This window comes from Scomber scombrus, chromosome 4, assembly GCF_963691925.1.
Source record: "Scomber scombrus chromosome 4, fScoSco1.1, whole genome shotgun sequence".
NCBI lineage: Eukaryota > Metazoa > Chordata > Actinopteri > Scombriformes > Scombridae > Scomber > Scomber scombrus.
Window position 1 is genome coordinate 23,591,365 of NC_084973.1, and position 26,702 is coordinate 23,618,066.

General features: G+C 40.0%; 1 protein-coding gene across 3 annotated transcripts in view; it reads right to left on the bottom strand.

Annotated features, from left to right (window-relative positions):
* Positions 1-1,938: 1,938 nt before the first annotated feature.
* The window catches only part of slc20a2 (solute carrier family 20 member 2), a 49,126-nt gene continuing 24,362 nt past the window's right edge, over positions 1,939-26,702 (bottom strand). For 2 of the 3 annotated variants that reach the window (XM_062418316.1, XM_062418317.1), the window contains 10 exons: positions 24,162-24,751; positions 21,405-21,545; positions 20,076-20,161; positions 18,085-18,181; positions 17,744-17,863; positions 16,154-16,387; positions 14,937-15,573; positions 14,510-14,695; positions 11,211-11,295; positions 1,939-7,049 (listed from right to left, as the gene is read on the bottom strand). In XM_062418316.1, the coding sequence (XP_062274300.1) occupies positions 6,885-7,049; positions 11,211-11,295; positions 14,510-14,695; positions 14,937-15,573; positions 16,154-16,387; positions 17,744-17,863; positions 18,085-18,181; positions 20,076-20,161; positions 21,405-21,545; positions 24,162-24,450 (2,040 nt within the window). In that variant the 5' untranslated portion in view covers positions 24,451-24,751 and the 3' untranslated portion in view covers positions 1,939-6,884. The remainder of the gene's footprint in view (positions 7,050-11,210; positions 11,296-14,509; positions 14,696-14,936; positions 15,574-16,153; positions 16,388-17,743; positions 17,864-18,084; positions 18,182-20,075; positions 20,162-21,404; positions 21,546-24,161; positions 24,752-26,702) is intronic. The other variant, XM_062418318.1, reaches the window with a different exon arrangement.

A 26,702-nucleotide genomic window follows, 5' to 3' on the forward strand; every position in this document is an offset into this window, starting at 1 on the left:
GCATGAGTCTTACAAGGTTATTAAAGCTATCTGACCAATCGATTTTAACTTAATAAAAACTTTAACTTGTCTTATATTCTGTTGGCAGAGGCTATTCTACTGTCAGTCTTGATTCTGGCATTTATCGCTCTGCAGTTAGATTTGTGACAGGACACTTACACATCATTGCACTCTCTCATATGTAAGAAGAGAATATCAATGACTCCTGTTCATTTATAATGGACTTATGAATAGGTTACCAACGTGGTGATGTGGAGGCTGGTTTCAGTAACAGGCTCCATCAGTGAAAACTGAGCTACTGAGTACTTTCAGAGAACTCATTAGGGGCATGATTCAAATTAGTTGTGCAGTGTCACTCTTCAATGATAAAGTCTGACAAGGAAACATTAAAAGGATGGGTTCACATTCTTATCAAGTCTGTCCTAACGCTCCGTACAAATGTACTGTACAGTCTGTTAAAGACTTATTGATTACTGTTAAAATTCCTGCTGTTTAAACAAGCCACAAGGAAATCCTTTTTCTAACATCACTGCAAAGAGAAGAAGAGATGGGGGACAAAATCCACACAGTCCTGTTGTGTAAAAATGCATTTCTTAGATCAGTTTTAAGTCTTAAGTATAAAACTCACCCTTTGTTCCCTCAGTGTTTCCCTGCACTAAAAAGACTAATGCTGAAAAATATCTACTTGACTTTGACAGCTGAAGCTTCATTTTAGCTTCAAATATACTTTTAAATGCATTTTTGTTGTCCCCTATCACTTACATTGTAAGTGCATTATGAGGGGATGAACAGGAGTGATTATGGCGAGAAAAAACCATTACAATGTTCATTTGGACACCTGACTATTGTTTTAAGACAGGATAAAAAAATTGTGAACCTATCATTTAGGGGTGACACTCAAAAACACAAGGGCTGATGTTGTTTTAATGACTATTACAAGTTGCCATGAATCTACAAGGAGAGGAGTATCACACAGGGAAAATTTAAAAAATGCTGAGATACTTTAAAGTTTTCAGAAGCCATTATAAACCTCAAGCTTGGGTTAAGTGGACATGGAGCGTAATCCCTGATTTAAACAGTTTGCAGTTTTGTTTTGTTTTGCCCTTATCAGACCTTTAACAGCTTACAGGATCCACACTTTCTCCCAGCTGCCTGTTGTCCATTAAAATGAACACAATAACCACAAATACAGAAATCACTTTCCTGAATCCAATCAACAAATGTCTCTAATAAAGCATGAACAAGCGAATTTGCAGACCCCTGACTGTGGGAAATCAATGGTTTCCATTTCTCGTTGGTTACTGATTTAACCAACAAGAAATGGAAACCATTATCCCATTGAATGTTAAGTGGTGTCACTATTTGTGTGCCAGCATCAAACCAGCATTTTTCAGCGTTACTGTAGAGACTCCTTAAATTAAACCCAGCACAGACGGCCACAGTGCTGGGAACGTAAAAGTGCAATTTGTGCCAAGTGGCTGAATTATTATCTGAGCGCAAAACCCCAAATAACAGCAGCCTGAAAAGATTTGGCAGATTCATTCAGTCTTTTAAGAGGTCAGTTGCTGCAGGAAACCAAATGTATATAAACTCAGGGGGGAAATGAGTAGAGACAACCGTGACATTTAATGTTTTAGGACACAATCATTTAGTCACAAAGTCAAAAATAAAGTTAATTGTAAATATTTTGAAAGCTGAACAGGTTGCATGGCACTTTAAGAATATGTGGATGATTTAGAAATTAGATTATCTAGTTAAAAAAACTCAAATAAAAATTACAGGGAATATTTCACACCAAACAGGACAAAAAAATGGTTTCTCATGCACATCATTTCAGAAATAAAACACACAACTCAGTGATTTTTAAGGTATTCTTTGTAATTTTAATTCCCATAATTTAGTTTAATGCAGACATTTTTTCACTAAAATCTTAAATAAAACATTACAGTACGATATATGCAAATCAGAAGAGTTTTAAGGTTTTGTAGAAGCAGGCTACAAGTTTCTTTTGATTTTTTAAAATCCATTTATTTATCTATTTTTTTTTTTAACTTTTTGAAGGACTGAACAGTTAAATAGCAGTAAACAGTAAAAAGACAACACAGAGCTGTAAAGCCTGCAGGCCAGCCAAGGAGCACATTCTATTACAAAACAGACCAGAAAACTAGAGACTGCACGCCACATCCAGATGAAGGTCTGAACTGAATACCCCCCTCCCCCATCTGCTTGTGTGAGGCGGGTGGTAGTTCCACACAAAACAGGAGAGGGTGCTATTAAACCGGGGCGGGTGGAGCTACACGACCACAGATCGATAGCAACGTGTAGTCGCACCTTCACGAGAAAAAAAACAGCTCGTATTGCACATTCAGGGAGAAGAAAATGGCACATTCTGTTTCTCTAGTTTCTCTCAACGAAAAGGTTATAAAACAGTTATACTGCAGTAGAAGCACAGTTACTCCCTCAATGGCAATTACACCACTCATTGATTTATACTGATCAGTTGATATGGACTGGTCTAAAACGCTGCCTCTCTCTACAGGGAGGGAAAGTGTCCAACTGCGCCGTCTAGTGGCTGCGTACACACAACAGATTATTGTAAATTAGCTTCGGTTACTCGAATTAAAGGATTACAATTGATCAAATGAATAGACTAAATAAGGATTGACTCATTTAAAGGCCCTGAAAACACATTTTCTCAATCTGCTTCTAAGATCACTCGTTATTTGGATAAACTGAGCACATATTGGGAATCTAAATGGCTACTTTCTTGCCTGAAAAAAAAAAAAACACTTGATAAAGTGACATTAACAGTCCTACTCTGAAAATTACAACATCTTCTAGCCTGGCGCGTTAGATTTGCCGAGGGGAAATTAAATAATGTTTGGCATCTCGACCCGTCTTAATGGGTGGTCGGCCCTCGGGTATCTTCGTCAGAACAGTCATTGCTGGCTGACATTAGTAGCATCACTACCAGTGTATAGTGTGGGAATGTCGCCACAGACTGCAGATTTAAAAACTCTATAAACTCTGAAATACAGAGATTTATATGGTGGTGATGGATTTAATCTGTATCGTATGAACTTGTTTACCAAGGGCTTGAATATAACAGATGTTCATTTATATGTCAAAGTCACGCACTCCAGCTTTAACATCTAAATAGCATCACTGTTTTAATTTTTAACCAATTAGCCTGGCTAAATGATGAAAATTGCTTTAAATTAAGTTTTGCAAAGCCTTTTTTTTTTTTCAAAAGATGCTTTAACGCTGCCACCAGAGGGCGATTTTCACTTTCCCTCCCCATCTTGAGCAGTGCATCCCTTTTGGCCTATCAGGATTGAGAATGCATGGAAAAACAACAAAAAATGACAAGTGTGTGTTACAAAGTGGGCCTGCAGTGTCTGGTGATGCTTTTTCCTCTCCCAGATATCTGAAGTGTGGTCATATGGATCCAGCAAAGATCAAAATCTGAAGGCTCGTCTTTGTTCTACGAGCCCTCGACTTTTTAAAAGGCTGAAATACTATTCATTAATTCTTCATCATTATAATGGTCATTCAGTAAAATGGTGACAAATGTTTTGTTGTTAGATGTTAGCAGTTGGTTTAAAGGAAATGTGATCCTTTACATGCTCCAGATCTTCGATGTATTGGGAAACAAGGCCAGACTTTCTGGTGTATCATAAAATGTCTTTAAATTGTATTTTTTTCCCCCCCTCCAGGTTCCTTTACTTTGACAAGACCACTAAGAGAATTTGAACACACCAGCTCTGTGCAGCCCCCTGTGCAACCCACAGATGAAAAGGGTATGAGCTTCAAGAGTGGTCACCTGCCAAAACAAGGAAACAAATGTCCTCACAGTCCAGTTATCAGTTAACAGTTTACGATTTAAAATTTCTCACCTACGAAAAAAAGATTTTGCTTCTAGATTTCGCCTTCAGTGAGCTGTCGTCCTGGTTTTAGCAAGATGCCGTCCTGCTCTCACAGCTCATGATTAAAGCAGTAGGGAAACAAAATTACAAAGTGTTTTCATCTAAAATTCAAAAATAAAAATGGTAATTTAAAAATCTGATCTATTGGCAAGCGACACGTCAATCTACATGTTAGAGGGACACGCTGGGCTTCAAGGAAGTGTGGCGCATGGCACCAAGGAGGCAAGACGACCTGTAATAAGATCATTCTTCAGTGTTGCTGTGATCATGGTCTTATAACAACTAGTGCCAGTTTGCCAATTTCCCAAACAACCCACAGCATGTCCTCCAAAGTGTCTGGAAGCTCACCCAGGTTAAAACTCAGATATGGTAGAAAAATATATAGTCTTGATGAAATTTCTCTAGTTATTCTCATCATTACTGAATTGCACCCATACATGTAGTGTTAACGCATTGTAGTAGCAGTGTAAAGTGACAGGGATCATGATTAGCACTACTACTACAACAAAAAAACCCAAAAAACAAGTCAGCGCACGCACACTTGCTCTCGCTCTTTCTCTCTCTCTAGACACTTTAGGTTTTTTTTTTCTTTACTTGCACTTAAAAATTCACGGTTAATAGTTTGTCTTTCATTGGCATCATTAGGCAACTGTTTTTTTTCAGATACTCTACAACATGGTTACGATGTAAACACCACAGTACTTAATTATTTACTGTATCTGCACAAAATAAAACACAATGTTACAAGGCAAGTGGCTACTTAAGCATAGATTTGTTCATGAGAAAAAAAAAAGAAATTAGGAAACACACCACAAGAACAAAAAAAGATCTTGCAACACCTGGCATTGAGTTTGTTCAAATAAAAAAAGCTTTAGACTTTGTTCATCTACAGGTCAGACGACCCTGTTAAAAAGCTGGTGATGATCAGTACTATCCCCCCTAATACCATCTCTTTCAGACATAATGATCCTATTACAAGAGCCTTGTGATATTTTCATGACGCGAGTGGCCTCAAAACCCTCATCAGGCTTCGATTTAGCCCTCAACTTCACCCTATGATATCTAGTTAACCCCCTTAGCACTTAGACTGAAACACAGGTGATCAATAGACTTCATGCGTCTGTACTTAAAACAATACCGGCTCATTTTGAGGAGCTACACGTGCGGCTTATTTGCCACCTCTGCATAACTAGCTGAGTTATAATACAAATTTGTCTCATTTTAGTTTGATATGACACAGTAATCACTGTCTGGCATGACAAGGCTTCAACTTATGGAGGCATCTTGAGACAGACACCTCAGATTTGTCACATGAGGGACAGTTATGAGACTGAGGTTCAGGGCTACAGAGAAAGATACATTCTCGACTAAGACATGCCAGCTGAACTGAACATTGGACAGTGTAGAGGTCCTTCATTGGCAGGGAGCCTTCAACATGAGGAAATGACTCCAGTAACTGAGCTTAACGTATGAAAAAAAAGGCATATAGATGAAGATATGTGAACACTTTATCGGACCTTAGTGTGAATGTTTCAGTTGTAGTGTTTTGGCTTCTGCTGCACCTAAACCTCATTATCCTACATTGAAGTTGGCATGTTGATATGGCGACAAGATTACTTTGGCATGGCGCTGCTCTCAAAAAGAGCAACCTCTCTTGAATTTACTGACTATCTCCTTAGGATCATCAGCTAGTGGCGGTTTTCTCTGTTGTTACAGGTAATATTTGTTTATTTCCAATCAAAATACTATTTCTGCCAACTTCAGAAAAACAGCAGCCTGTAAGTGTGTGTGTGTGTGTGTGTTCATGAGTGTATGTATGGGTACTCTACTGTGAGCCTCTGGGATGAAACATACTGTATATACAGTAAATGACATCATGAAGAGGTGAAGAGGCCCCCACCCAATGATATTTAAAAAACAAACAAACAAAAACAAAAAAAACACCCCACCCCTCCCATCCCCAACTCTTTAAGGGCAGTATTTACAGTACAAATTACAGTATAATACATCATTAAAAAATATGAGATCCATCTCTAAAAACATACAGGAGCTCTTGACAAAAATCAACTCTTTAGTAAATCAGGTTTCTATGGTATCATGTGGAAAATAAAAAGAGTGACAGTCCCACCACCCCTCTCTGAGGCGTCCTTTCCATTGGCCCCAGTTGTACCTGGCTAACATGTTAAAAGTGAGATGATGGACGGGTTGGTTGAACACACGCACATCTTTTCTTCTTTTTTTTTAACTTTAAAGCAAGCCGCAATACAACAAATCACACTCAATCTGATATAACAATATGTACAGGGTTTTTTTCTGGCATTTTGGAACAATAATAATAATAATAATAATAATAAGCATTTGACCAACTATGCTACCCGGGATTGCAGGCAGGAGGATAATAGCTTCACCGCAGGCATATTTGTCTGTTTAGGTGTGAGAATGAACTTTTTTGATGCCATTTTTAGTTGTGATCTGTTTGTATTTTTTGAAGTCTTTTTTATTTTTAATGAAGAAACTCAGAAAATGACTGCCGCTAATTCTCCAACAACCAAAATTCTTGTTAAAGTCTCCCTCCTGTTCTCTTATGTACAGCAGATTGAATCGTATTGTGAAAACGTTGGTTACACGCTTTCTTTCTTATGCACACACACACAAAAAAAGAATAAATAAAAACCGATCAGAAACTCAAATGAGTCAAAAAGATTTCTGGACTGCAGAGCCAGGCAGCATGTGAACCAACCCTCCTCACATCCACAGTACAACCAAGTCCATCTGTAAACCTCTGCAGCTACTTTCCTCTCTGTTTGCTCCTCTTCGTCGTCACCTTTGCCCTTTCCTCCTCTCTATTTTCCTTTATCTGCAACCCCTGACACTCGAGCTATGATTTTTACCCAAGTTTCCCTCTCTCTCTATCTTTCTCTCTCTTCCTCCTCTGCTTTCCCTCCCAGCCGTGAGCCCTCACACATAGGGCAGGATGCCGTAGACGAACAGGGCCATGACGGCAGCACTGAACAGGCCGGCCACGGGCACAGTCACGAACCAAGCCAGGAAGATGTTCCTGAAGAGGCGCCAGTCCACCGCTTTCTTGGAACGGATCCAACCCACGGCCACGACTGAGCCCACCTGGAGGCCGCAGCCAGGGGGAAGGAGAGGAAACAATCAGCCGCAGAGCAGAACAAACATTTCAACTGTCAAAGTAAAAACAAAACTCTGGAGAGCTGCAGCTTGTTCAGGATTTCTTTATGACAACCACAATGGATCATTTTGTGTTCTCCTTTTTCCATGCTTCTGTTTACTTGCCCAGTTTAGCCATTATTTATCCCAAGCTCTAATGGACCTGACAGCAGATCAATGATATTGCTTTTGGGAGTGCTTGAAACTATTTAGTATGTTTTTTGCCCCTGAATTTGCCGTTCAGGGAGTTTAGTAAAGTGAAGAAAAAAAGCCTGAACTCAGCTCTTCAACATCAGCTTAGTCCAAAATGTCTGTTAGTTAGAGCAAGCTGATTAAAGATGTTTACACTAACAAGTAAAAATATTTATGTGAAAGTCTGAAATTAGCAGCTCTGGTTTATCAAAAAACTGATAAATTAATCTGAACAGGCTTAAAATCTCAACAAAGAGATAATTTTGAGTTTAAAAAGAAGTTTTAGTCATTTCTGCTCGTGCCAGACTTCCACCAATCCAATCTTCACTCACCTTTATTCAAGACCAAACCAGAATAACACTAAGTGAAAATACATTTTTGGAGAAGACACGTAATCACATTTCTATCACCTCAGTGTGTTGGAGTGGCAGCTCCAAAGTCACAGGACCAACATGCACAGCGACTGGTTTCTGTATCTGCCTGCTTTTATACGGCCAGAGAAACATAAGACTTTCCTCCTTCAGACTTCAACATATCGTTAAGTGTGGTGATCAGGCAGGTCGAGTCTCACTGTGAACTTTGAAATTTCTCAGACTCTTCTAGATTTGGATTTTAACACAATGCTAAAAGCAATCTACTCGTGTTGAAGAATATCTCAACTTTGTGGCCAAGACATTTGTTTACGGCCATTTGTAGTATTTCAGGCATGCAGTGACAAAGCCTGAACTGAATGCGACCTCAGTGTTTGTGCTGCTAATGGCCTGCAGAGCTTTTGAAACAACCAGTCGCTGTACATAATCCCACCACAGAGCCACACACACCAGGGCCGGGCATCAATTCAGTTTAACCTCCATACATGTGAGAAAAAAGCATCTGAGTGAGCCTAGGAAAACCAAATGGATGCCCATCACCTTTCTCACAGACACACATACATACATACACTCTTTCACAGCCATCTGGGGGATGCTAACAGATGTTGTTGGCTACTTTCTCAAAACCTAATGAGCACTGAGCATTTTCAGTTTCTCTTTTACATTGGTTTCTTGCAAATATAGGCAAAACTGTCTTAAAATGGAAAACAGTTAAACAGTAACTTTAACTGCTCTAAAAAGGTTTTTTTATTTTTATTTCGACCAACAACCTCTGCAGATCCCCCAGACACAATCATTAAATCAATCAAATCATCACCACAGTTACAGTATTTACCTCTAACCATGAGTAGATTTAGCATTTTTGCATAGCAGTGGAGATTATCCAAGATTTTAGAGAAGAGGGGAGGGTATTTGGAGGTGAGACAGGAAAAATAATGTATGGATGGCGATGTTGATGTTTTTGACGAGTGATCATCAAAAATTTAATACCAGTTTTGAGTCTTGTGCAGTTTCCCTTCGGCAGATTGTTTTAACCATTGATCTACATTTTTAAAAAGGTTTAAATGTTAGCAAGACTTTTGACTGATGAAGCTCTTAAGAGGTGAAATTTTATCCTTTGATTTGACTTATTTCACTGACATTACCATTGTTAATAAGATGACATATTTAAAGAAAAAAAAAGAGAATAAAAAAATTAATTCACTTTCCTAATGTTGCAGGAACACAAGCTCAAGTTTGACTTTCCCTCCATTAAAACTATATTCTATCAAACAATTACTAATGTGGTACTTTGTACTAATGTTAAGAAAATGAGTATGTGAATATATAGACATATTTCTGGCTACAAAACAATCAATAAAACATCTTCGGACAATACAGTAACGTCTCATGAGCCACTCTGTATTTACAAGGTATAGTTCAGTTGCTATAATCTTGTGAAATGTGGCTTTATATTAAATAAACTTGCATCAAATGTTATCAGATTTTCTTCCTTATCAAAAAGGCGAGATCAGATTTGGAAGTTTTTCTGCACGAGGAAAACTGAACGAGGTCAAAAGTGCAACTTCGGGAGTTGTGATTGGCTTTGGTGATTGACAGCTACAGGTGAAGCAATGGAAGTGGGCTCTTCTAACACAGCTTCACTACCAATGACTCCAATACCTTGCAGTGGGTGGAGCTTATTGGGATGCCCACATTTGATGCAACAAGCACTGTTAGCGCACTCATTACTTCAATGCAAAATCCGCTGTGAAGACAGATGAGTGGAGAGACACAGAGAGAAAGATGGAGAAAGAGGGAGAGGTAAGAAAGTGGAAAACAAGTCGTGACAGGTGGGTTGGGTTGGGGCTGGGCGGGGGGAGACTGGTGGTGCAGGGTAGCCTGCTTGCAGCCAAGCACAGGAGGGTGGAGGACCCACACACGAAACCATGCCAGTGCTGAGAGGGCAAAATGGAAGAGAGTTGGTGGAAATGAAACACAGGATGAGACAACATGTTGATGGAGGAGAGGGCAGGGCTGGAGGGGTCTGCTATGTCTTCCAGCCTGGATCCGATGTTCCTGTAAAGAACAGGGGACAGGGGCTGCACACTGCTGCCTGGGGCTGCCTGCAGCGGGCTGGACACGACTCAAATAGTCCGACTGTCTTTTCATGCAATGTGAAGATAAATGATGATTGTAACATGTTGCAATATGCCAAAAAGTTAAGGATCATTACACCTTACTACAATATGGGTCTTATTGTTATAGCTTTTACCATAATTTCCATTAGTAATAATACGTTTGTACTAACCTTTTTTTTTGTTTTATATATATATAAACAATGAAAGCTGTTTGCATCACTGCTCAAAATGAATTGTGTGTATCTTTGAGGCCTAAGAAATATCAGATCAGAACAGATCATATAAAATTTGAAGAGCTGATTTTTGTAAGAATTTGAAACTTACATGGTTTACCTCCATGCTAGCTTACAGGCTTATTCTTCCCTACCTTTGTTGCCACATTGCTGTTTCTACATTTCATTGCCTCAGTACCTTTAATTTCTGAAATCTGGGAGCACAGAGCAGACCTTTAGAAAAGGTCCAAAAGGGAAAGAAAGATGAGCTGTAATACAGTTCTATAATTTTTAAACAAACCCCCATTCTAAAGCCTGTCTACACAGGAGGCGTTTTCAGCTGCATTATCTGATGAAACAGACATGCGTCTATTTTTATCAGTACAGCTGTCTACACAAGCAGTGTTTCCTTTCACTCACATTGTAACCATATTTTTACACTTCTATTTTTTTCTGTTTTACAAGCTTAACTACAATGACTGTGTTCTCTGAGTGCTGCCAAAACATGGGTGACAGTGCTTGAACGTTTCCTTTGTAGACATGTACAGAGGACTGAAACTGCTGCTTTCACTATGACGGCAGTGTAAACAGAAGCAAACAGTGAAATTATTACCCAAAAATGTCTGTTGTGAACACCAAGTCACTTTAAAATTTCCTGGCCCAACTTTGACTCACCCTGTTTGCTGTAGCGGTGCACACACACAGTTTCATTGTGCAAAAATGGATTATCGTCAACAAGTGCAGCTGGTTGTTTAGATTATCTGGGTTAGCTCACGTTTATAACCTGTTTATCTTATCTTATATTCTCTTATCTTATATTATCTTACTGGTTGTATGTTCTGACTTTGTTGCAGCTATGTTGTTTAGATCTCCGCAATGACTTCGATTAGCATGTCCTCATGAACAAAATAACAATATAATCTATGAAAATAAAACCAAAATTGGAATAATTGGAATTACAAAAAAACAAACAAAAGAAAACCCCATCTATGATGCAACTAACTTTCTGAGGACGTCCTTATAATAAAAGACAAAGGCCTAATAGAAATTTGGACGAAAAACTGGAATGATTTGTTTATAAGACAGCTTTGGGTACTCCTAGTGTACACTGGTGATTCATGCCCTGGCGCCCTGGGAGTCAGTGTGAACTCCCTGTCCCCTAGGGATGCCTGTGGGGAAGTTGAGAGGCCGGCTTGAGGGGCCACTCGGTCATACCTTGCAGTGTGTGGTACTGACAGGGATTCCGATATTGGAAGCCAACACGACTGTGACTGCAGAAGCCAGTTCAATAGTGAATCCACTGTGGAGGAGGGAGGGGAAAGGAGGAGGGGGAGCAAAGAGAAATCCTTCATTGTAATGCCTGGGATGTGCTGCTGATGGCACCGTCTGACCATGTTCCACAACAGCATTTCATACAACAAGCTCTTTAAATCATGATTAACACACACAATAAAGTAAAAAAAAAAAAAAAAAGACAATCTTTCACACACACACACATAATACAAACAACATTTCACACACACACACACACACACACACACACACACACACACACACACACACACACACACACACACACACACACACACACACACACACACACACACACACACACACACACACACACACACACACACACAGGGGGTCGTGAGAGTGTGAACATTCATTACACTATTAACACGTTTAAGCCACACCAGTAGGCACACTGGAAGAAGACAAGATGAGATGGAGAGAGTGAGAAATAGAGAAACTGGATGAGTGGGACGAGAAAAACATGAAACCAAAACATTATTTGGTTCTTATTTCATCACCGTCACTTTAAGCAACTGGTGAAACTTTCAGCAACTGGTGAAACTTTCAGCAAGACTCAAGTAGAGTTGTGGTGACAGGCGCATTGAAATTGAATTGGCCAGAACGACTAAATATGCACGTTGCTTGAGCTGCCGTTGCAGCATTTGTGAACAGCGACGGCAAATCTCTTTCACAGCAGGGTGATGACGTGCTCCTGTCAGCATGTGCTTTAATAATTTTACTGAAGCCAATCTGTAAATGAATGCCTGTCTTAAGTGTGAGTCCAGTCTTATTTTTACAGAACTGTGATATCTGCTCTGTCTGTAACTGTTACCCGAAACACGATGAAAGTAAAGCACGTGATTTTCAAAGAAGTTGCGAATGTCTTTCTGATGGCTGCTTATTTTATCACCAACACAGTCCAGAGGCAGACACGACTGGTTCCAACTCCAGTGTCTGCAAGGTGGAACATTTGTGTGGCGGGCAGATTATATAAGTGTCCCACACACAATCAGCTCATCACAGACAGACTGGAACTGTTTGTGTTTCTACGTGTCCCAATGGTGAAGCTTAGTGAGGCCAGTAAACCTGCAGCAGTCTGTGGTGGTTCAACAAGGGAGCCAGTCAGAATGATGAAAATCCACGTTTCTAGTTTAAAACCTGTTTTTAATGCTGTGATATCCATCACCATTGAAGAGCTCACAGTGTCTGCTCAAACATATGTGGAGCCACTAAAGACACACAACTACACCTACACACTTTCCTGTTCCTGCTCCCACACAGACCTCTTTGTCAGATTGATGCAGGGAAACAGACACTAGAGGAAAGAGAGCCTTTACAACAGTGAACCAGAGCAAATTTGTCTTTGAGTCCTGGCGAAAAGACTAAGCTGGTGAAGGGAAGAGGGAGCTTAAGAAAAGAAAGGAGGCACACAGTGGGAAAAGGGCCAAAGTAAGAAGAGAAATGAAGAAAAAGGGGAAAATAATTAGATGGAGTGACCGTGAGAACGATTGTGGAACTACGTGGAAAATAGAAAGATTTAGAGGTGAGACGTCTATAAAAAAACAGGACAAAAAGATGCAGTGAGGAGAGGAAAATAAGAAGTGAGGGTTAACCACAAAAATAGAGATTTACTGGCGAAGACATTAAGAGATATGAAAGAAAAGGAGGAGGACGAAAAGGAAATAGGGGAAGGAGTCAGGCTGGCTTCTCTCCATGCGGTGGGAGAAGAGAGGCCAGAGTTCCCACTGTGGCTTTGCCCCTCCCTCGCCCCTCCCTCACCCCTCCTGCTCTACTTGTCTTTGCCCAGAATGCCAAACAACTTCCTGCAACCCTGTGTGATGTTCCTGCCAGGCGCACGCACACACACGAAAAACTGGACCAATTACACTTAATATGCATGCATACACGCACACATACAGTACATTCACCACACAGTGACCTGCAGGCAAAGAGCTTGGCTTTGTTGAGCTGACACGATACACACAAACATCCCTGAGGTACACACACACACACACACACACACACACACACACACACACACACACACACACACACACACACACACACACACACACACACACACACACACACACACACACACACACACACACACACACACACACACACACACACACACACACACACACACACACACGAGAAGACGATAGGACAGCAAGGCAAAGATAGAGATCGATGTCAAGCACAGATGAACAGCAGTTAGTGGTGGAGGATAAGTCTGCTGCTTAGGTTCTGAACCCCGGGGCTTTGCGTTGTAGTCCAAGAGACTATTCATTTATTCATAATTGTTATGTAATAAGTCAAAGAGCTTAAGGAAAAAATTGAGCGCCCCATTCCCTATGCAAAGAGCCACTACAGATAGACAATTATTACAGTAGATTTCGTATTCCAAAACAGTGATGACATATTTCTGACAGTTTAATTTCATGTAGGACTGCATGATGATTGCTTAAATGATCATTACTTTGTTCAATAAAATTATTCATCTCTAGAAACAAAGTATGTGAGGGAAGGAAGATATTGTTACGCTTAAAGATTTTTAACTCACAGATAAAAGCCTTCCAATTAGTGGTGTACTTCATAAACCCTAAAAAAAATACTTCGACCATGTCTATTCTAACACATCTTTACAGTAAAAGGAAGCATTTTTAAATGAAATCAGTCTCAAAAATATAAATAAAACTGGACTTCACAGATGCTAAAAATACAACATTGAATCTGCATGTTGCCTGTATTGTAAATGCTTTTGCCTGCAGCCACAGCGCTGTTTGGTTAATCTCGGGACATGTTTGAGACACCACAGATTGGTTTGACAAGTTTACTGTAAATACAGAGCACCTGAGACGACAGTGCAGGGACTATGCTGGCATTGGGTCATGCATATTACTGTCAGCATAGTCACGGTTCAGTTTTGTCTCAGTGAACATCAGCTGAACAGAGATTTCTTGTGCAATGACATTTCACAGATGTATAACAGACATTGTGAGTGTTCATTCTAACATAGTTGTGTGTACACAAATACTTACCGACAAAGCTGTTGCACAGGATGGACTTGTGTGTCGGCATCTCGAGGCTTTTTGCATGTAGGATTGTTCATCACTGCCACAAATGATCTCTTTCTGTCTCCTACATACACACCCAACCCTCTTCTACACACAGGCACGCATTCTGCCACCCAATCTCCTGTATGGAGGCTTTCTCACCTTGAGGGGGTGATGGGAGTCAGGTCCTTGCCCATGGTCTGGATGACACGGCGGCCCCACACCCACAGGCCAGCACAGATGCCTATACCGCCGTAAAACAGCAGCCAGATAGGAGTGGCAGCGTCCTGCATCACACCGCCCTGGTCATAGATCATCCACAGCGCCACCAGAGGCCCGATGGCATTACTGCAAAGGTGAAAAAACTGATAAATACTCAGTGAGTGTCTACGTTAGACTCAGCTTCTAAGACAAAATGATATCAAAGCAGCAGATTAAAGGTCATTTCTCAGTTTTTTTGTTGCAGAAACATTACTATTGTATATTTAATCAGGCAAAGAGATTAAGCAATTACTTCATACATTATCATGTACTGGGGAAATATACTATATGGGATGCTATATGTCATGTGAGCAGCAGGAGGCAGCACCTGACATCGTTGCCTCCGTGGGCGAAGGAGCCGAAGCAGGCAGTTAGAATCTGCAGGAAGTGGAACAGCAGGAACACCTGAGGACTGTCCTTCTCCTCGTGATCCTCCTCAGCCAAGTCGTCCAGAGGCACTGGTGCAGGAGCTCCTTCTTCATCCACCCCCTCCATTTCTGTGGCCAGCTTCATCTCCACTCCACCCTCCTCAGCCTCAATCTCGGCCTCGGCCACAGCGTTACAGTACGATGAGTAGCTATCGTAGCGTACCCGCTTCTTGGTGTAAGACACGCTGTTACTCCTGCCGCCTCCCTCTCCTACCAGCTTTTCACTGTCATCGCGTGACTCTGTGCGTATGAGCGGTTGGACAGGCATGCCGCATATCGCCGCTGTGTAGCAGGTATAGCTGTTGTTGCGGCGCAGCAGGCGGTAATTGTTGTCAGGCGGGCCCGAGTTGGAGCCTGAGCGGTCGTTATCATCCATGCGGCCCAAGTGGATTTTATGAAGCAGATCTTTATACAGACCTGAGTCCTTGTGCACTGTGTGGTACACCTGGCCATCACTGCGCATGTGGCCGTCAAAGCTGAAGCTGCCATTAGAGATGGGGGACTTGAGGCAGCCATTGGTCATTGAGTGGGTCCGGCCTGTAGGGAAGAAGATGAAGATATGTGTAGAAGGGGAGTATAAAACCTTTTTTTAAAGCAATATCCAGTTGCAATAAATTTTATAGAAATGAAAAAGTATAAAAGTACAGAAACACTGTATTTTGTACTTGAAAATGGAAATTGCGTCTTTTTTTAATCCTTGGCTGGATGAAGATTAGATATTGTACTATGTGAAAAAATGATGTTTCTTGTTGTACTGATGTCTTGTGTATTTTATATTAATTGTAATGTCATAGAGAGCAGAAACTGACCCACATATTACTGTAATGAAAGCAAGATGTTAGATTGGAGAGTTGTGCTGTTTGTTTAATTTTGATGCTGTTAACTTGAAAAAGTTGTTGCAACTCATAAATGCTCATAAAAGCTTTTTCAATCAAAATGAATGTTCTTGTTTTGCTAAGCCCTAGTTTTTGTTTCTTCAAAATATCTCGACCTCTTAAAGGGCAAAATCATACGGCAACAGACCTCCAGTTTCCAGTTGTTCTAATTGTTTTATGTACTCATGTCACATCTTAAATCAGTGGTGCCTTTAAAAAAATTAAAATAAATCCAGTTTTACCATAGACCCTGCCATTTGGCAGGATGGAGCCTCCATTAGACAGGTTTGTGAGCTCTCCACTAAAGTCGCGAGTGGCCCGTTCACTGCTGCCACCCGTGAGTGGTAACACTGCTTCATCTGTGCCCTTTGCTCCTGGCAGCTCTTTAAAGACGGGACTCTCTTCCTCCTCTTCAGGGATCTTGTCCAGGCTCTCATCAGAGATCCTGGACAAAGCTTGCTCCTTCTTTAGACGACCTGCAGGAGAGTGAGGGATGGAAGGTTTACTCAAGAGGAAAGACAAAATATCACCACCAGATAAAAATGTGTCCAAGTGATCAAATATATACAATATGTGTAGAAAAGATAGATTTAGATAGAAGATAGACTGCCTCTTATTTCGTTGTACTACCTGTATAATGGTAGTGCTTATTCACAAGCGAGTCACAAATTTGGCATAAAGACGAAATTTTTGTGCAATTTACATCAGTAGGGTGTAATTTTCACGGATGTTTTTATTGAAACTGTGTTACTACTTAGCACTTAAATTAAATTAAAGCAAGAAACAGTCTAGAATCGAGTCAGAAAAAGAGAAAACTACGCTGCAACATTCCACAAACAGCACAAACACAAGCACGGCCATCAGCTGATCCAAAGCAAACTAATCCCAGTGCTGACAGACCTGATGCCCTCCGCCCCTCAACCCACAGTACAAACACATAAATAAACTCAGTCGTGGCTGGTTTCATTTTAATGGATGCAGTAATATCCAGATTAGGAGCGATAACATCACCTTTAATCCCCCCAGGCATGCAGAAGTCATGACATGCTAAGTGAAAGGTCAACACAGCTCATTCATGTGAAGGGTTGAAGGAAAGAGTAAATAATCGTTCTATTTTAAGCCTTAACTTGGAAATCATTACTTTATTAATAGCAATTCTTTATTTTCTTTAAGGTCTACAAATCCAATGAAAATAGTTTCTCATTAACCTCTATCAACTTACAATAAGAAATACAACTGGCCTCTCAGACTTATAAAACATCTTGGAAAAAAATCAAAGACTCTAGTAGAGGCTCTAGTTTGTAGCCTCGTCTTTAGACTGTACAAACAGATTGAATTTATCCTGCATGACATTAAGTTGTTTGAATTTAAGACACTGGCTGCCTTGAGATGTCCACTGCTCCCAGATATTTCAGCTACTGCCCTTTTCATCTCTTTTATTTAATGTTGTGTGTTTTATGGCGCTGTCTGCTTCGCTGCAGGCTTTTTTTTCAATTAGGGAAACAATTCTTTACCTTGATCTGAAAGCTTTTTACACTGCAGGCTATGATCTTCCTCTGTGACATCAGGCCAAGCGGCCCGAAAATCTAGATGTCTTCAGCAAAGCAACTGGAGTACTACACAGAGTTCACAGAGTTTTCTTGGTGGCTTTAGTGGCTTTGGCAGAGGCCAAAGAGAAACCACATCTACTGGCATCCGTTGTTTGGTGTCAGAGCACAGAGTGTGCAAGCAGAGTCTTGTTGTTGGGCCCGGGTCAGAGTGTTGGGCTTTCACATGGCGTGAGAAAGACGAGATACTCACACACAAACACAAACACACACACAGATACTTACTTGCTATTTTCCTCCTCATCCAGGGACAGACGAAAAACCAAACCAGACCTGCACAGACTATCGACCCAGCTAAAGTGATGAGAAAGATGGCCCATACCGGCAGCATCTCTATCCCGAGCACTGCAATCAATGAACACACACACATAAGAAAATAACATCTTGCAAGCAGTTTCAGCTTGTTACAATACAATACTTTTGTCACACCTTCAAAAGGAATTTTGAGCCAGCAAATGACATTGGCAACATTTCCTGTTTAGACTAAGATGAGAATGTGATCATATGTAGGTGTCCGACTAAATAAACAGAGACAATATCTCTCTTAACCATTGTGCAGCACTTACATGGGGCTCCAGTGTATAAGATGGAGAACATGTTGATCCCGATGGTGGAGGCATAGAAGAGGGGCAGCGCTCGCAATCCGTTGGGAACAGAGTCCTCCTGTGTGATGATAAAAGAGCCAAGACTTAAGACTCAGTGATGATTCATTACTCAGCAACTTTTAGCTTAATGCCTTTGTAATAGTGTGACCACATTGTTGAAAAAAGGTTATTAAGAGTTCTGTCTAATGTAATGAATAACTGAGAGACATCAATGTAAATAGTATATGTGAGATTTTTGCCAAATGTCACCTTGGGCTCTGTAAGAAATGCAACAGCTGTTTCTAACTTTTTTCTGACTATCATGGACAAAATGCTAATAAAAATAATTGTTAGCTACAGTTCTAATCATCTATAGTGGAAAGAACTGTATTTACATTGTGATATTTGATGTCAACTATGTCTTACCATCACTACACAAGTTTTAAAACTATCTCAACGCAGTTTTTTCTGGCTCTTGCCTTTAATTTCCTGCGTGACGACAAACCTTCCATCGCCCGCAGCTCTATATTTTGTCTAAGTGTCCCTGACACACCCTGAAGACAATAAACACTTAACTGCTTTCTGAGTAAACATCCTTCTGGGCAAGGAAAGCTGCCTTTAAGTACAAAAATGCACAACCTATCATTGCAGTCGCCTCTTGTGTCAAAACAAGTTACAAAAATCATGTGTCAGAGTCTGTAATCAGACTTATGGATCAGTAAGTTCACCTCTGAAACAACAATAAAAACAAAACAAATGTTTCTGCAGATTGATCACAGGTCAGCCTTTTTACGTGCTTTCTAGTATGCTTTTTAGCCATAGTTTAACAGCACTAAACATATGCTAACACAACAACTTTATACTGAGGTCATAAGTTCGGCTGCGGTTGGTTACAAGGTGTGTAAATTGTTAAAACAGGTGATGATGTAAAACTGTGAAACAATTCATTCTTGCAAAATCTGTGGTTTACTGTTATGGGGAGTGTGCAATATGCAGCACGATCGACCTCACAAGGTAAAAAAGTCACATCTGCAAAGTAAACCACCATTTTTATTATATTTTTGCGCCCAAAGGTAAGCATTAGATAAGACCGAAGGATCAAATATTCCTCTTAGATGATGCAGACAGCCTGCAGGGACTGAGATGAACTCATCCTGCGCTGACCCAGCTCTAGACGGACCCTGCAGTCCCGACCCAAAACACTTTCCTCTTCCTAGTCTGCCAGAGATTGCCTGTTACGTAACATGCAGATCTGCAGGTGTTGCCAAATCAAATGGATTTTATCTGCGCTGAAGTTTATGTGTACACATGTGTGTCTGTGTCTGCATTTTAACTCATGAACTAATGATTCACCCTCGTCCTGGAAGTGTCTTAAATGTCGAAATAAAGTCCAACTGCACACCATAAAATTATCAAAATTATAACCCTCACACACCAGCAATAACTCACTAAATGAATAAAACAATATTTTTAAGTGGTTAGTATTCCCGAAACCAGATTTTAAACCATTATATTTCCTTTGTTGTGCTTTAAGCGGGTAGTATATGTGTTGGCCTGTCTCTGGTTGGGTGCAGTCACCTCTCGGATTCATCACAAAAAAGCAAGATAAACATTTCCTTATTAGTGAGCTTTAGAACAGCTGATAGGTGAATTTGTTACCTTTGGACAGAGCAAGGATAGCTGTTTCCCCCTGTTTCCAGTCATTGTGCTAAACTGAAAACAGCTGCTGGCTCCAGTTTCATATTTATTACACAGACATATAAGTGGTACCAATCCTTTCATCTGACTTCCTGCAAGTTAGGAAATACGTGTATTTTTCCAAAATGTTGAACTATTCCTTTAGAAATTACAGTTTAAATATTTAGAAAATGTTATTAAACTCATAATACCATACAAACAAAAACCTTCCTTGAGAAACTGCACGTCTGTGTTTGTGTGGGAGGGTGAGTAAGTGTACAGTGATGTAAGCCCACCTTGTTGAGGATGACATGTCTGATGAGAAAGAAGAGGCATCCAGACATGAGTCCAGAGAGCAGAGGGGAGATGAACCATGACGCCACTGCAGAGGGAGGAACAAATGTTATCAGAACAGCAACAGACTCACTTGCAGATAATAAACAAAAAAACTCACTGATAAAGTATCATTCATCATGCTGATGATGTGCAGGCTTTATAAGTTTATGACATAATTGTCTTTTCTGTCATTCCCAATTTTTACTACTTAGCTGTTCTTCTGTAGGTTGATCACCTCAGTTAGCATTTAGCCTAACCCATCTCTCAGTTTTTGGGAAAAGATTAGATTCAGCTGTGTGTTGTATATGTATAGAGAATAAGCAACTGGTACTTTCAAAAGGTACTTTCTCTGGCTGAAAATGAACCATTTTATCTTTTACTTAAAATATGTTCAGTGGCTGCAATGGATTCTGGTCTACTGAGACTCCAAGCACAAGAAATTGATCTCCGTCTCTTCCCAAACGAGTTTGCTTGCTGTGTAAATTCTTCTGGGGATCCATCTGTGCTGACAACATGTTTAATAACGTAGAGACCAAAACTTTCTTTACAGTCATATTCCATCGCAGTTGTGCTGTTAAAATCAGTTAGATGGTATTTTATTTACATCCTTCCAGTTATCCGTTAAAAAGGGTAAGTTGAAAAAGCAAAACTCATAAATAAAATGTATTTAAAAGAAAAAAAAAGGGTCAATTATGTAAGTAATAAGTAACAGAGTTCTGTACACGTGTGTTTTGATGAAAGTATTCAAAGAAGCTAGTTCATCCGCAGTGGGACAATTTAAATGCAGCAGAGGGCACATCTCAAAAAAATACACAGAACAAGATGACACAATAAACATGAAGAAAAATTATTGAGAGCATATTAGCAAAGTGCATAGTAACATCTATAAGTGCTACAACTAAAATGCATATTATAGATTAATATAGTGCTGGGCACATCAGTCAGGAGTGGCAGAACTGTATATGTTACTTATTTTGAGAAGCAGGCAGATCATGTAATATGTTTCTTTTCCATTGTGGAATGTGTATTTTTGTTGTTACAAAAACATGAAGCTGATATTTTGTGTTAGAAGACTTCACTTAAGATTTAAAAATAAATAATGAATGATACAAACATTAAAAAAAAAAAAGACAATCTTACACACACACACACACACACACACACACACACACACACACACACACACACACACACACACACACACACACACACACACACACACACACACACACACACACACACACACACACACACACACACACACACACACACACACTCTCTGCCCCCACCAATCTTAACGAGCTGCATCCACTGTACGCCTTTCGTGCCGATGGCCACCATGGAGAAGCCGATGGTGGCGCCAACAATGCAGTGAGTTCCAGAGATGGGCAGTCTGAGGAAGGAGGCGATTAGCTGCCAGGCTGCTGACCCTGAGATCAGAACAGAGACATGAAACTCAGACATTTATCGCATTGAATTGGTTACTGTATTGCATACCAAAAAAAGATCCTTATCCTTAAAATGAGCCGATAGCATCATAGTGTCATTTTGGTGCTCAAATATGCAAGGCAATGATATTTGTGTGTTGCTTGCGTCACTGGATTGGAGACTCTGACAGCATGACATATCTTAAGTGAGAATCTAAGACCATTTGATATTCAAAATTACTGCTTTAGGTTTGTGATTGTTGTGGCACAAACAAATTTGTGAGCTTCAGTATCTGAAAACTGCAGAAGTAATAACTCCATTGACACATACAGTAATATTTACTAGAAACTGCTTAATAAGTAATATAATGATACAGTAATGGTGATGCTTTTTACATGCAGGATCACATTTCTTTGATGAAGGCATATTTTAAAATATACAGTGAATATACAGCACACATAGCAGTAGCCAGAAGCTAACAATGATGAACATAGAAAACAATGGTTGATTTATCATGACACAAATCCTTTCTTTTCTCCACAGTCAAATGTGTTTTTGTTATCCTTGAGTAACTGAGTCTGTTATTTGAATAATTGGACCTCAGTGTCTTACTGTCAGGCTTGAACTTTTTTTTTCAAAGCCCTAAATTGACATTGACAAGTATATTTTTGCATTTTTTGTGAGCTCCAGTGGGACATTAAAACCAACCAGCTCCACACAATACACTATTTCCCAGCTGTTATCTTATCAAGTCAAGAAGCTGAAACTCCCTTTTATTCTGAGTAAACAATATGCCAGTGAAAAATGCATCCTGGTCGAGATGAAAGAAAACTGCTCAGTGTTTCCCCAACATTTATTTGTGGCAGCCTGCCACATCTGAACTTTCAGCGACGTGGGAATCCCCTGTGAGTAATATCTGCTTATTTGTCACCGTTTCCCAGCAGTCACTATCAAAAGGAGCCCCATTGTTTTCTGTACTGCTCCATTCATTTACTGAGGTGAGCTAATGTGACTGTTTAAAAAGGTCATTTATACTCAGCAATTCCCAAATGTGTTTCACTATAACTGTGCCGAACTATGAAAACAGTGGCAGGACATTTGATGTGAGGCAAATTTAGGAAATGCTGCAAGATTAATTAATGTTGCCAAAATCTGACCTAATAAAGTTTCTCAGATTTTTTTGCAGTTTATTAGGAAGTTACTTTGAAAGTTGGCAAGGACAAAACAGATTTTATAACATCTCCCTCAAAACCAATAAATGAGAGCAGACTGGGAAAAATAGGTTGCTGTTCTAATGAACCACTGTGAACTTTTACTAACTGGATTACAAAACAACTCTGCAGAGTTATATCATTTCACAGTTTGTTTTGGTTTGTGGGCAAAAAGGAAAAAAATATGCAGCCACACACACACACAGGTGTGCAAGGTTCAGATCATATTGGAAAACCTCAACCTTTAAACATTAAATAAAGACCGGTGATGCCTTTTGCTTTGTGTAGACACCGAGCACATTTTGGTCACAGCTGCTTTGATCACAGCTGTTCACAGCACCTCAGAGCAGAATCTACAAACAGACTCTCAAAGTACCAGTAATCCTACATGAGGATGTAGTACGTGTATTAGAGAAGAGTCTGCTGTGATGGAGCGTCTGCTGTCAGGTCAGGACGCTAACGTTTAATTCAAGTGAAGGAAAAGTTCAAAGGACCAGTGCATCTCTGAAACTTTCCTATTTGATAAGTCGATGGATAGAAAATTAATCTGCAACAATATGGATTATTAATAATTTATAATTTCAAGTAAGTCATTGTTCAAGCAAACATTTAATCAATCAAAAACATTCAGTGGTTCCAGCTTCTCAAAGGTAAGGATTCATTTATTCTATATTATTGGAGGTTGAATTTGTGTCTGGACTGCTGCTGGACTTTGAAATTGTGATTAGTGATTTTACACTTCATTATTTATGTACTTACTATTATTTTCAGATTCTTTTATAGACTGTTACAAAAATAAATGTTAGTCACTGCTATATTATTCACGTATGACCCCACCTCAAAATCAGAGCAAAAAAATGGTAATGTCACCTGGCACAGTTTTGCACCTATACAGTAGTAATAACTGATTACTTGATGTATTCAACCACTTTTAGTGGATTATTTCTTCGTCAAATTATTATAGCATCAAAGACCTTTCATCAGCAATTATGACCATTAACCTTCCTCTTAATAATAAAGTCACGAAGCAGCACTGCAATCGAAAGTGAGACATTAACTATATGACTCACTGGATTATTTTCATTATTTAATTTCTAATGACTAACCTGCCTATTGTTTTCTCGATTCGTCAATTATTTTGTTTATAAAATGTCATAAATCGTGAAAATGGCCATCATAATTTCTCAAAGCTCGAGATCATATCAACTTATTTCTAGTTGTGTTCAACTAACAACCAAAACCCAAAGATATTTTCTTTACCATCATATATGACAAAGAGAATCATTGTTTGAGAAGCTAAAGTCAGAGAATGTTTGAATGATTGATTAATGTTCTGTCAATTCATTAATAAAATATTCGACTGATCATTTCAGCTGTACAATGGATGTAAAAGTGAGTCCAACTTACCGACCATGGCGCTGACCTCCCCCGCCATGAGCACAGGCACGGTCTCATTGTACAGGGTGACATCTATGATGCCTTTTCGAATCGTCTCGCCCACCTTGGCCCCTAGCAGCATTGAGCCCAGTGTCTCAAAGATGGATGCCAGGACACAGGCCTGCTTCAATGTGACCACCCCAGACCCCACCGCTGTGCCAAATGAATTGGCCACATCATTGGCTCCCACCGAAAACGCCAGGATGAAGGCAATGATGAAGCCAAAAATCACCATCCACAGATAATTATCCAAATCCATCTTGATATGTTTTCAGCCACACAAAAAAGGGAAAAAAATCCAAGAGGAGTAAAACAAATAGAAAACTAGCTTATGTATTGTAAAAATGAAGTGCTCTGTGCGTTTTTTGTTGTTTTTTTTGCGGAGGACTTGGAAAGCCTGCTCCTTTTCTTCGTCCCCTGGTTGTAAAGAGTTCGAGGGGAGAAGCACAGCCGCTAACTAAGCGTTTGGAGCTCAGTCCAAAGATTGGAGACTAGTGATGGTGGGTGCAGGGAGCATTCCATAGCTTAGTGTGAGACAGTCTGTCTGCACGTTCCTTCACCTGCAGGAGAAACGAGAGAGAAGAGACACACAAACCGATTACTGTTAGGACCCGTGAGCCATGATTACTCTTTTCCAACATCAGTTGCCATCTGACAACACCTCCCTGTGACTTCCTGAGAAAACCTTAACAAAGAGGGGGAGGGACTCACAGACAGACAGACAGACAGAGAGAGAGAGAGAGAGAGAGAGAGAGAGAGAGAGAGGGCTAAATAAATAAATAAATAATTAATTAATTAATAAGGATTTGGGGTGGATGATGACGACGCCGAACTGGCTTTGATGAACAGTTAGGAGCACTCCAGTGCACTCCAGTGGTGAAAGCTGTGGACATCTTCGATAGCCACAATAGGAAATCACAGTATGCACTTCAAAGAAATCAAATCAGTCTGTTCAGAGAGGCTGCTGTCAGTGCTGAGACTATAAAAAGACCACAGTATCCAGAGTGAGATGTGAGCAATGCTCCCAACATTAGAGTAGACTGTTAACACCTTATCCCCACACAAGTCAGCTGACATTTCTGACAAATCTGATTTTATTTCACAGGTTTTACCTTTGCCACACATCCCAATACAATCTACTGAGTTTCTTTATTAAACAACCAGAGTATATCGACCACTATCACTGTCACGTCTGACACAGTTATGCCCACAGTGATAACAGGCAGAATTACGAAGGATATTAAATGTTTTACATCACAATATTGTAGCTCTTCCTGAAACATCTGGAAGCAATTTGATCAAACCGATGTTATTAAAACACAACCAAGAGATAGTTTCACAGTCATCCCGGTGGATGTTTGCGTGGCAGATTACGTTACAGTTCCTCTCTAATCTTTGCTCCGTCAGCCTCAGCATGACGGCTACGGTGCTCACTGGGCAACAGCCAAAGGTACACACAAGTTTTGTAACTCGCTTTGGAGCACAAGTTCAAACAAACTCGACGGCTTTGCTGCAGTATAAAGAAAAAAAACTTGTGTATGGATTTAAGTCCAGACTGCATTGCAGTGTGAACATCAGCAGTGATGTTTTACTGCTGCATTTTGGGGGTTAGGTAAGTTAACTAATAGTATAGAAGAGAAAAAGACTTGAGTCTTCTCTTATGACTTTTTAAAAATATAGTTACTCTCTTATATCATTTTACATTTTCAGTGGCAATGCATCAAAACTTTCAAAAAATCAAAAATTTCGAGAGAGTGGCATGTGGGACAATTTTATAAACTATTCCTTTAGCATAATTTCATAGGTGTTAGAGATCATACTCAAAATTTTAGTTGGACCATTTGTTTGTGAAACTTGATGTAACTTTTGTCAAATGTCTGACACACCAGAACTAGTTTAGGTGGGTTACCTCAATTAACATCTCTACAGATACACAACAAATCAACCTGTGATGGTAAAGAAAAACAATAAAAGGCACAGCAAGAAAATGTATTTAGGTATATTAATAGCAGCAAATTACAGCTATTACAGCTATTAATGCCCCATTTGAAACTAAGCATGAATTATTTTATAGTGGGAGAGATGTTGTGAGTTCACACTGCGTGCAAACTATAAAACTGCTCTTATGTTATGCTGGTGTCATGCTGTCAGAATACATATTCAACAGTGTTAAGGACTGTGACCAGTGTCCAAAATTAACTTTTTGACTCACCTGCCAAGCAATCCACTGGCCAAGCTTACTTTTACCATCCGACATAAATTGCCTTCTTGTGTCACACATACAATTGTTTTAGTACATTTCATTGAGATAAAACGGTATTAATAACTATTTAAATAACGGTAGCTAGCAGCAGACTGGCTGAAAGTGACAGTGTAGCAGAGAGTTGCAATGTTGAATAGCTGTTGTTGCCGTACGATAAACAGTGCCGTGAAACTTGGGGCGCTTGTGACGGTCTGTGGCTGGCGATCCTTCACCTCAGACCGTCTTGATCACTCCCTACAGTATCGCAG